This window comes from Labrus bergylta, chromosome 18, assembly GCF_963930695.1.
Source record: "Labrus bergylta chromosome 18, fLabBer1.1, whole genome shotgun sequence".
Taxonomy (NCBI): domain Eukaryota; kingdom Metazoa; phylum Chordata; class Actinopteri; order Labriformes; family Labridae; genus Labrus; species Labrus bergylta.
In genome coordinates, this window is record NC_089212.1 from 850,589 (window position 1) to 863,464 (window position 12,876).

General features: G+C 38.1%; 1 protein-coding gene across 1 annotated transcript; it reads left to right on the forward strand.

Annotated features, from left to right (window-relative positions):
* Nucleotides 1-754: 754 nt before the first annotated feature.
* Nucleotides 755-8,418, forward strand: LOC109992132 (calpain-8-like). The gene is made up of 15 exons (XM_065966088.1): nucleotides 755-879; nucleotides 986-1,071; nucleotides 1,768-2,251; nucleotides 3,680-3,837; nucleotides 4,999-5,010; nucleotides 5,094-5,302; nucleotides 5,504-5,543; nucleotides 5,672-5,740; nucleotides 6,210-6,267; nucleotides 6,531-6,592; nucleotides 7,011-7,079; nucleotides 7,203-7,281; nucleotides 7,760-7,876; nucleotides 8,001-8,053; nucleotides 8,182-8,418. The coding sequence occupies exons 3-15, from the start codon at nucleotides 2,092-2,094 to the stop codon at nucleotides 8,206-8,208; spliced, it is 1,113 nt and encodes a 370-aa protein (XP_065822160.1). The 5' UTR covers nucleotides 755-879; nucleotides 986-1,071; nucleotides 1,768-2,091; the 3' UTR covers nucleotides 8,209-8,418.
* Nucleotides 8,419-12,876: the final 4,458 nt, after the last annotated feature.

Below are 12,876 nucleotides of genomic sequence, written 5' to 3' on the forward strand. Positions count from 1 at the left end.
ATTTTTGAGTGGGATCATTTCATTAAACACTGACTGAACATTCACATTCTGCAATAATGATTTAATTTATAGTCACAAAAATGTAGATTAATCTCAAAAAGGACCATCAACCACTTTGTATGATCCGTAACAAGTGACAGTTATCACTATGAGCTCACAAAAGAAACATACCTCACAAGTACCTTTTTTTTTTTAGCATTAAATGCATTCAGTACTTTGGAATCCATTGAAATTTCCTTGAAATACTCCTTTGGAATACTTGAAAGACTTTCCCAATGGTTTTAAGACTGAACTGTACAATTTCTTTTGAAATAATTGATATGTATAAAATACTTAAAAACAAACACCATTACTCATCCAACATTATGTGTAACAATATGAGAAATTTATGTTGTGATAATCTAAGCATAACACTGGTGACAAATGACACATACGGTGACTTTTTTGTTTCGGGTTAACTGCCATTGACTTATAAATGGATCTAATGTAAAGAGGAACTTTATTCCCTTTTCTTTTGACATTTCAGTTCTGGAGATTTGGGAGTTGGGTGGATGTCATCATTGACGACAAGCTTCCAACAATCAATGGAAGATTTATCTTTGTTCACTCCAAAGACCAAAACGAGTTCTGGCCTGCTTTGATGGAAAAAGCATATGCCAAGTATGTAAAGAACAGTTATATTTGCTGCTTTCACACTAGTCCTTTTCAGACTTCCCTTTTATTTTTGACCTAACATAGATACTGTTCTGGTTTTTTAAACACACATTTGTCTTTTTTATTAATTAAGTTGTCTTTGGCTTTTAGGAAACATCTGACAATACCGTATTGTTAAATGGATTAGTCCAAGGCCATGCATACACTGTGACTGGTGTTAAACAGGTGAGGACTTATTCATAACGGTTATTGACAAGAAGCAAACTTATTTCTGGAATTATTATTGTAATGATGTTCATAACAATGGCTCTGTCATGATGATACTTTTCAGTTGATGAGCCAAGAGAAACTGGTCGAGCTTGTGCGTTTGTGGAACCCCTGGGGCAAAGGAGAGTGGAAGGGAGACTGGAGTGATCGGTAGTACTAACTTACACTTGACTGTCTCACAAAAACATGTCTGTAATTAAATGTTGCAGATGAATGCGAAGAATTTTTAGTGGCAAAATAAGAGGACTTATTGCATCTATTCACTGTAACACACACTTGTACTCAACTGTCTTTAAAACTCCTGTGAGGAATTTTTTGGTTTGCTTTGGTTTGCATCCCCTATGTCTTTAAGCAGTCAAATTAATCACTTCCTGTAAACTGTTAAGTCGGTTCACAATCTGTTTCATGTCCAAAAATAAACAAACAAAAAAACCTAACAGGAACTTTAAGAATGCTTTTCACCACTTTTCATAACTACTTTTAACTGTAAACGCAAAAGGTCGTTACTAACAGGGATTTTGTTCTTTTCTCATACTTCTTTAAGGGGTGTTCACTGTACATTCTGTATGTAGGCCATGAAAGGATTTTAAAGGTCATTTTAGAAAGGGGCTTTGAGGAGCCTATACAAACTGTCTTTAGAAAATCTCCCTCCAGTTATTAGAATATGGTTTTTCCAGCTACAGTGAAAAGAGCTCCTGTGTTATCTTGCCCTGAAGGCAGCTTAAAAGATTGTCTAAACATCTACACTGCATTCCCCACTGACAGTGACATATGTTAAAGCTGGCCTCTTAAAACACTTGATAATCGAACAATTCCTTCTCTCCTACTTCTTGAAATTTCTCCAAGGTCATCCCTGTGGAAACCTGTGAGTGCTGAAGATCGTGAAATGTGCTTTTCAGTGGTGGATGATGGAGAGTTTTGGTAAGAACAAGCTGCAGAGGGCAGCATCCAGCCATGCTATAACTCTTTTTTTAAACAAATATAGTCTTGTGGTAAGAATATGTGTGTGACTTAAAGCAGTTAATATTAATACTGTGTTTGAAATATATGAGGGCTTTTTTGCCCTCATATAGTCGCCAAGCCTCTTATACAACTAGTTGTCTTGTTCCCCCCCTCCCCATGTAAAATATTTCTTCAATTTGATCTGCATATGTCTTTGATGTCAGCAGGATGACACTGAAGGTCTTTTGTACGTTTTACTCAAATCTTGACATTTGCTCCTTGTGTCCTGACTTCCTTGACGGAAATCAATCCTGTTACTGGAAGAGTTCTTTACATGAGGGAAGATGGGTTGCAGGAACCACTGCTGGAGGATGCATAAATAATCAAGGTATTTCAAGCTCTTCTTTTTTCTTCCATTACCTAGCTCATAATCTCAAACTGTCTTCAAGGCAGCAGAAAAGCATTCTACAAATTAAAAAGCTGGATGTTGTTTGAGTGATTTCACTGATCTAGTGAACAATACTAAAGGGATACTTCACCCGTTGAAACATGAATCTGAATTACATTGGGTCATATATGTATTAGAAATGTGAAATACATTTTGAAGTTGGTGCCTTCTTGGACGAGAAAAGGCAGAAAGTGTCTTTTTGGCTCATGTTGATGAAAGACACCAAATCCCAGAATGCACAGCACCACAGGCCACTCCCACTAAGGTCCTCTAATTCAGAATCAGAAAAACTTTATTAATCCCAGAGGGAAATTCGATCGTTACAGTTTCTCCAAACTATACAGTATAGCAGTAGAAATATAGTAATAAAAACATTTACAGACATATTTACTTCAACACATAAGACCATTTCCTCAACTGATTCAGAAATGAGACAGTGAGAGCACCGACACTACCAGTCCGCCCCAGCTCGAGCCGGCCCAGGCTCCTCGTTCTCACCGCCGCAGACAGGCAGGCATTATGTCTCGGCTGCTGAGCCGGCAGAGGCCGGCGGCGGCCAGCAATATAGCAGCGAGACGATTGCTGCCGACAGGCCAGTTTTGTGTCGCGGTGGCCCCTGCGGCCAGCTCTGGCGGCCCCTACAGACAGCGACGGCCCCTGCGGCCAGCGCTAGCGGCCCCAGCGGCTAGCGACGGCCCCGGCAGCTAAAACACAAGACCGGCCTGTCGGCAGCAGACATCTCGCCGCATTATTTATATTTTTTCGCCATTATCAGCTTTCTCCATAGAGCCTGTTAGCATAGCTTCCAAGCAATATGGCGGACGTTAAGTTTCAATTCTGGGAGTGAGTTCCCACCCACTGATCTGTGATTGGTCTGTAGCTTCAGTGGTCAAAAATATGAGAAACTAGCGCTGTAGTTTCACACCGCTAACCGCAACAGCTTCCAGTGACGCAATATGACGATATTTGCGTCACTGGAAACTCCTTTTCAGACTTAGAAATACAGAACTTTCCCGTCTCAGGGGGAAATGAGGGCAGGATGCACGACCATTCAAAAATACTACCAGGTTTCTAATGATAGAAAGCTTAATGCAAATGGGTGAAGTATCCTTTTAAAAATAAGACAAATAATAGTTATAATAAAGATCATCCTACCCTAACTCTAATACACAACTTCCACATAAGATGCTACAGAATACAGTTCTCATCTGTTTTAATGCTGTACTGTAATGAAGTGTTCATTCTGTAATAAATAAATTGATATTTCCAAATCAGGAACATTGAACGTTTTTCAGCTCGCCTTGTCTTTTTATTTCATTATCTGTTCCATTACTCACACTAACATTTTGATTTTAATGTCAATTCAAGACAGTTTCTGGACTAATCCACAGTACCAAGTCAGAATCGACGGTGAATATTCAGAGAAACATGGTGACGAGAACATGTTGGTGTCTCTCATGCAAAAACCTTACAAGAGGAACAGGCGCCTGGTCCAGAACCTGCACATCGGATTTTCTGTATTTAAGGTAATATGTTTTTTTTGTTTGTTTTCTTTTACTACATCAGTGTTTTTGGATTATAAGCACAAGGTGTCCACATTTTTGTGATTTATCGTGTAAGGCAACAATATTTCTTCAATTTAGTTATAGAAAATGAACATCTTCCCGAAAATGTAAAAAACTTCTATTTGTTGTATTTAACGAAGATTTTTTTAGATGGGCCTACCTGTTTACTAGCTGGTAAAGGAAATGTTCAGATTGGATCTACAGTTTACATGTTTGTAGCTTTATTGTCAGAAACTCAAAAACAACAACACAACATCATTATATTTTGAAAATAATTCACATCACACACTTTTCTTCCAATGTAGAACTTGACTTTTGGTCAGATTCTGACTATAATTCTGAGTTACTGTACCGTATTTTCCGCACTATAAGGCGCACTTAAAAGCCTTTAATTTTCTCAAAAAACGACAGTGCGCCTTATAATCTGGAGCGCCTTATATACGGATCAATTGGTTAATTGGTTGATCCATACTGGTTGTACACGGCGCTCAGCGACACTGACTCGGATAATGACGAGAGGGAGCTGGGCATGTTGGATGCCATACTCGCCCAACTGTTCAATTCGGACACTGAATAAGAAGAATTCGAGGGATTCGTGGACGGGCAATGAACTGAAAAAGTGAGCTTTACGTGTTATACGTAACTGAACAATGTTGAGTTATGCACTACCGTTTGAATTAGCGGTATCAGACTGTGTTTCTTTTACGTGTTTACAACTGAACAAGGCTGGGAGATATTGTGAATATGCACATTAACGTTTGCACATCGTTACCATGGGAGTGAACGGAGTTGTCAGAACGCTTAATAAAGTTTGACTTTATCTGACTGTTTTGTTGACATTCCCTTTAGCACAGCTCCATCTAGTGGATGCATAACTCAACCCCAGTCAAACGTTTGACTGCAGTATCTTCTATTCTATGCGCTTTACAATCCGGTGCGCCCTATATATGAAAACAGTTCTAAAATAGGCCATTCATTGAAGGTGCGCCTTATAATCCGGTGCGCCTTATAGTGTGGAAAATACAGTATATTCATAAAAACATAATAATACCGTGTTAAATCTTATACTGATAATAAATGTATTGCTCTCTGTCCCATTGTCTTCTGCTGTTTTCTCTGAAGGTGACTGGACATGTAAGAAACAATTTTATTCATATTAAGATTCTTCAGTATTTGAATGAACTGCAGTGAACTGATACATGCGTTTATAATCACAGAACAAGTTGCAGACGGGTAAATTCCCAGCCTCGTTCTTCAGCAACAACAAACCTGTTGTGCAAAGTAAAAGCTATATGAATGCTAGTGAGGTGATGGAGATGATGAGTCTGGAGCCTGGTGAATATCTGATTGTGCTGTCCACCTTCAAACCCAATGAGACTGCATCCTTCATCCTGACCATTCTTTCCAAAGCAGAGACCCACGGCTAGTATGTTTCCTCTCTTATTCTACTGTGTGTCTCGCAGTTTAAATACAAACAATCCAGAAATGACAAATATATCAGACATAATAATTCACAGTCATGCAAAGCAAACGTGCATTGCGTATGTCACAAAATCCTGGTGTTCTATGTTGGGGGAAAATTCAACGCATTAATCCTATTTGGAATGTGCTTGGTATTTTCCGACAGTGAGAACTCTGGTGACCACAAACATGAGTCAGTTGGAAAGGTGGGTATATATATTAATTATTTAACAGTAATGAGGTCCAAGTCAATCTGATATTTTACACTATACTCACTACCTTTTAAAACAAGTTTTCAAGTTCCTTCATCTTTTTCCCAACTTTCGTTTCTCAGCTCAAAAACGTCTCAAATGTGCAGGGTGATGAAAACAAGAAAAAATTATTCCACCAACACTCTGACAAGGTAACAATTGTCACTCTCACATTTGACCTTATGTTAACTGTTGACTGAGGATTACAACTTGGGTCCTATTATTAAGTAGTCATTTTAAATTCTCTGTTGGCACTTCTTTGTTGTTGTTTGCGCTCATCTTCAGATAACGTACTTGTCTTTGCTGCTCTCAAACTGAACTTTTAGTGGTAGCCATAACAAATGCTTTTGGTAGGATTGCAAAAGATTAAAAGATTTTCTATAAGATAAGTTGAGTTTATTCTTTGGCTAATAAATAAAGGAAGTTTTATCACAGATGTGTTTACTTGATATGTGACAGGGATTGTAGACTGATACAGGTACCAGAACGACTCTGGTTGTCCCCCATATGTTTGTCATATACAATGACAGTTAGTGTTTTTTTCAATTAACATCCAGGAGTCTTTAAACTTTCGCTTAAGCTTTTGTTCTTGACTAAATTTTGTTTTGATTTTATTTCTAGTATGAAGAAGTGGATGCTGAGCAGCTTCAGAGACTTCTGAATGACAGAATGACAGAAAGTTCTGGACTGAAAATAATAGCAAACAAAGAATAGTAGCTAACCTAACGTCGACATACATTACACATTTTTTGAATGGTACAACTCTTATAGGTTGAAAGGGGTAAGGATATAGAAGTTTTACTTCTGTTCCTTTTTATTATCTTGTTTTAATTCTTTGGTTAGAAATAAAATCTTTCATTAATTCATTATTTCATGCTATTTTAGGGTTTAGGTCACATTTGTCTCTTGCTGATTTTTCCATGTCTTCTTCTGATATTATAGGCGACCTAAAGTTTGGAGGATTCAGCCTTGATGCCTGTCGCAGCATGATGGCTCTGATGGATGTATCCTGTTGTAAAGCATATTAAGATGAAAAAGAACAAGAACAAGATTATGAATAAGTAGTAGTACTTCACTTCAAAATAGTGCCTTAGGCATTTCCTTTATGGTGAATGGGTGAAGCTTGTACTGTGCTTTTCTTCTGACTACTTAAAGCACGTCTTACATTGTAGGTCACACTCACACCACATTTACAAACTGATGCTGCAGAGGCTCCTGTGTTAAGTGTCCATCTGTAATAACTAATGCCATTCACTCACATTAAAGTTGCAGGAGCCAACTCTACCACTTAGTACTGTGAGTTATGCCAACTCAAAGTGTCTCACTTTGAGTTGGCATAACTCACAGTACTAAACATGAATGTCTTGTTAAAGGTCAGACAAAACTTTTGACATTTATTTACCTTAACGATGGATAGAAAAGACATCGATCACTGGAAAACTGAATGGTGAAGAATTCCTTCATTTGTGGAAGAAGGTTGTCACATACAAGGTAAATAGAATCATTTAATCAGGAACACACTGTTTTTCTGTGATATTTGCGTTCAACTTTTAATATATATGCATCTAAGGAGGATATTTTCCTAAACTTTGCACTTTTTGTCTCTTTTACCAGGATATTTTCTTCCTCACTGATGTTTCACGCACAGGAACACTGTCACTCAGTGAACTGAGGAATGCATTCATGGCCTCAGGTAGACCAACTTAGTATTCATTCTTTTGACTGATAAAACTTTCATTGAATGTTATATAGCAACAGAAATGTTCTTCCAAATCAGCTTTTCATTTAGCTTGTTGATTAGTTTTTACATTCTGCTAGATTCATGTTTTGGTTCATCTTTCTCACAGAAAGGTAAATAAAAACTTTATTAAGAAACCAAGCTTTTGTTAAGTAAACAAAATGGAGCAAATACAAGCTGAAGAGCCAGATATCTTCTTGGGAAAAAGGTGGTAACAAAAATGACTCCAAATGACTGCTTATGTTTCTTATGGCCACTGAAAAAGTTCAATAATATATTAATTGAATAATTATAATTATATGTCTACACAAAACTACAGTTATTTGGTCATTTACTTCAGCTTTGTATGTTTTTTAATGCAGATAATAAAAAAAAAGTGAATGATGATGATGGTATAATTTGACACTAAGCTCTTAATCTCTATGTTGAATAGGTATGAGTGTCAGTGATGACATGCTCAACCTGATGGCTGTGCGTTACAGTGACTCCACCCGACACATAACACTGGAGAGCTTCATCAGTCTCATTCTGCGTTGGGACTGCATGCACAGTAAGTAGAGTGAAACAAATGATAACAGTAGAGAAGCCTTTTTGAAAAGTGTTCTTCCTCTACCCTTACTCTTTAAAGAACGCACATCCTTTTGGTGATACAGCTTCTTTGTGTTGTTCAACAGAAATCTTCAAAGAGTTGTCAGACGGAAAAGCCATGAGTCTGCAAGCGTCCGAGGTAATGAAAATACTGTTGAAGTTAGTTTCTCTGAAAAACAAAGGAAAGGAACATGTGTATGCTTTCTGTGATTGGAGTTCTTTTGTATACAAAGCACTGCATTAATAAACTGTCTTTTTTATTTTCAGTGGATTTACATTTCAATGTACACTTAATCCAAGGAGAAAAAGTGCAGAAGAAATCATGGATGCATTTGTCAACAACTGAGAACATAGAATGAATAATTAGCTACATTCTGTTTTTAACTTTTATTTGAATTATAATGTGAACACGATATAAAGCCAAAACCCTTCACCAAACCCTTTTGATGTTGTGCTGAAGATGAAATTGTCTTGTCATGGTTGCTGCATTTTCCACCACTTTACTTTGAGCATTTTAAAATAAATAAATTGTTCAAAAACATTTCTGATTATTAAATGGGCTTATTTGATCTCCCATAAGAATGTCGAGAATTGAAAAAGGATGCATCTGTAGCAGGTGTGTACATGTGAAGGGTTATAGTTTTCTATGGGCACCTCCAGAAAAGGTAAAAAAAAAACACACATCACACGATTAGGTGCTGAGTAAATAAAAATACTATTTATGATGCAAACAAAGTCTCGCAACATTATGGCTCCCAAACACATGATTCTTTATTTGTTTAGTGAATTTCAGGAAAACAACGCTTCGAGCCCAGCACCTGAGAATGGAAGGTCGGGCTCGAAACGTTGTTTTCCTTAACTGCACATAAAAAAAACAAGTTTATATTGGGGAGCCATAGTGTTGTGAGTCTTTGTTTGAACCACTTTCATTATATGATAGATAGAATAGACAGAATGTCTTTATTGTCATTATACAATTGTACCACAAAATTATTTGGCTTCACCTTAAAGTGCACACACATACACGCATCCACAGCTAAAAACAACAAAAGAAGAAATAAAAAAATGGAACTCTCATTCAGGTAAGATGGGCAATGTATGGTAGGAGTTATTTAGAGGTGGTAGCATAACAGAATATAAATAGATATTGCAGAAATATAAAATAAAGTATGAAATGTAAAATATTACAGAAATATAAATAAATATTGCACAGATCGAAATGTAAATATTGCAGAAATATAAATAAATATTGCACAGATCGAAATGTAAATATTGCAGAAATATAAATAAATATTGCAGTCTGAAATGTAAATATTGCACATGCCAGAAGTGTGTGTGTGTGGTGAGGGTGTGTTTGTGTGTGTGTGCGGGTGCGTGCGCGTGGTGAGGGTGGGACGGTCAACGCATGTCCGGGTTCAGTGTGGTTATGGCTCTGGGGAAGAAGCTGTCCTTGAGTGTGTTTGTCCATGCTCTGACAGACCTGTAGCGTCTGCCAGAGGGCAACATGTCAAACAGATGAAAGCCGGGGTGTGAGCTGTCCTTTACAATGTTTTTGGCTCTGTTCAGGCAGCGGGAGTTATAAATGTCCTTAAGTGAGTGGAGTGTGTAGCCGATGATCTTTTGTGCTGTGTTTATTACTCTCTGAAGCCCTTTCTGTCTGCTTCAGTGCAGCTGGTGTACCACACTGTGATGCAGTACAGCAGCAGCCTCTCGATGGAAGAGCGGTAGAAGTTCACCAGCAGCTTTTCATTCAGGTTGTTCTTCCTGAGCACACTCAGGAAGTGCAGGCGCTGCTGTGCCTTCTTGGTGATCTCAGAGATGTTGGGAGTCCAGGAGAGGTCAGCAGAGATGAGGGTGCCCAGGAACTTGAAGGTTTGGACCCTCTCTACACAGACACCGTTGATGTGGAGGGGAGCTGGGTCTGCGCGGTGCTTCCTGAAGTCGAAGATGATTTCCTTTGTTTTCGTGGTGTTCAGTGCCAGGTTATTCACTGAACACCACGTTGTCAACCTCAGGATCTCATCCCTGTATGCAGACTCGTCTCCCCCTGAGATTAGTCCAACCACAGTGGTATCGTCTGCGAACTTGACGATGGTGTTACCAGGGTGGGTTGGGCTACAGTCGTATGTGTAGAGGGAGTACAGTAGTGGGCTCAGCACACACCCCTGTGGAGAGCCGGTGCTGAGTGTGCAGGTGGAGGAGACGTGGGGGCCAAGTTTAACAGTCTGGGGAAGGTTTGTGAGGAAGTCTTTTATCCATGAGCAGGTGTGTGAGTGGAGGCCTAAGTCCGACAGTTTTTTAACCAGAATGTCCGGGATGATTGTGTTGAAGGCTGAGCTGTAGTCAATGAAAAGTAGCCTTACATAGCTCCCCTGGTGTTCCAGGTGGCTCAGAGAGGGTCCAAACCTTCAAGTTCCTGGGCACCCTCATCTCTGCTGACCTCTCCTGGACTCCCAACATCTCTGAGATCACCAAGAAGGCACAGCAGCGCCTGCACTTCCTGAGTGTGCTCAGGAAGAACAACCTGAATGAAAAGCTGCTGGTGAACTTCTACCGCTCTTCCATCGAGAGGCTGCTCTGTGGATCTGTTTGCTCTATAAGCAAACTGGTGTGGGTCGAAGGTCTGAGGAAGGCTGGCTTTGATGTAATGTAAAACCAGCCTCTCAAAGCACTTCATGATGACCGGTGTTAGAGCAACTGGACGGTAGTCGTTGAGGCTGTCCGTGGTTGATTTCTTGGGCACGGGTATGATTGTGACTGATTTCAGGCAGGATGGAATGGTGGCTTGTGACAGGGAGAGGTTGAAGATGCAGGTGAAGACTTGTGAAAGCTGGTCTGCACAGGCTTTGAGCACCTTCCCTGACATGGCACATGTCATTTGAATGACTCATTATTATGGGCCTGAGAAGCTAACCTTTACTTGGATTTTTCTTTTCCCAAAGTTTTAGTGTCTAAAAGTTCTTGCAACTTATGAATCTTTACAAACAATGTAAATAAACATCTAGAGTAGATATGGATCATGCACAGGGCTGGGCTGAGCAAGAGAGAAGGGGCAGTAGAGCAGGGAAGTTGTCAAACTGGCTGTGTGATTGTAAGTGACACATATGAGGGACAAAAAATGACTTCAGTATAAATAAATAAATGGATAAATGTTGTGAGAAATGCATACAATAATGTATAAATAAATAAATAAATAAATGCATTAATAAATATATAAATAAATAAATGCATTAATAAATATATAAATAAATAAATGCATCAATTCATATAAAAATGTATATATAAATAAATATATTCATATATAAAAATATACAATACAGAAATTGTCAAAGTCAAAGTCTCACCCCAGATATAACGTAAAGCACAGTAATAATCTGTAAAGTATGTGTACAGTATGTGTCATTGTAACAATGGCTTCGAGTTGGCGCCCGCTTTCCGAAGTTCTCCGGGAGCTAGCTAACCAGCTTGATAACAGTAAGTTACATCTGTACAGAACCATAAACCAACCACTGCGACCATAAGTCATCTAATAACTAAATCTTTTGGAATTTTATATTTAGTTTAACAGAATTAGTCAACTATGTGGCATTCACTACATGTATTTTTTTGTTCTTTTCTTGTTTGTAGCTCCAGCAGCTGTAAACTCGACAAATCCACCGCCCTTGCATGGATACCCTGTGGACGGTTGGTTTGTGTGGAAGAAACATTTTATTGATATATTTATTGATGCGTAATAATGACTGTAATACTCATGAACTAAAGAATGATGTAATTCTGGAATTCCGAATTTACTTCTGTGTAGAGGTTATGATAACACGTTACTTTAATTTCATTAAATCTTAAGTGTTTAAATCTATTCCAAATAGTAGCTGGTTTTGTTGAGCATGGACTCAACTTTTTCATACTGACAGTGGTTGTGTGGTTAGGGTTAGGGTGCAGACTGTGACAGTACGGTACTTCAGAAAGCGTTAGCTAACGGAATCCCACATCAAAGAAATGCTTAGAGAAATAACATCGGACATCATAAAATAACTTCGAGGAGAGGTAAAATAATTTAGGAGTGAAACTGGTGGATGTTAATAAAAGTCTGCAACAAGATTTAAAAGAAAGCGCCAGAAGACTGGAATACTGAGAAAAGAAATCAAGCCAGAACAACATCCGGATCTATAACATAAAAGTAAATGCCTATCATGTCAATATGATTGATTTTGTGGAGAAGCTGATTAATTAAGTTTTAAATTATTCCAAATGAAAAGTTGAACATAAAAGCAGCGCACTGCTCCGCAGCCAAAAAGAGAAACAAGACTTTAATTTAATATTTAAGTTTCAACAAATCTTGAAAAAAAATTAGGGGATATAATATTTTTTACAAGAAACACATTTCAATAAGGTTGAACATAGTAAACTAGGGAAATTAATGTCAGCTCAGGTATTTGCTTCACCATTTAGCACAGCAAGAAGGGGGGTTGCTATCATTATGCAAAAGAATATCCCATTTAAAGTTTTAAAAAAAAATCTAATAATTTACATATTCTGAAGCACAGAAAATATACTCATGACTTGACTATTTTTTTTATATTTAAAGATGATATTACAAGAGTAAAAATATTTGAAATTAAGACAATAACCTTGATGGATCATGCTCCAAATACAAATACACAAAACAAAGATTAGACATACATTGAACTTTAGACTAATAGATTGTTTCTGATGGGTTCTTTAACTGCATGCAGTTATTTTTATTTTTGAACACTAATAATTGACTGTTGTCTTCTCTTGATCCTAGCTGAGGTTTCAAGACTGTTTGGACCGTACATACAGAGGAAGAGGGGGAGAAGGTTGACACTAAGGAGATCCCTTCCTCTACCATCAACCAGTCCTTCTTACACACACAACTTTTGCTGTGTTGCTGATAAAAACGGGGACTTAGTCCCAAATACATTTGCTAAACAGCGGCTTGCT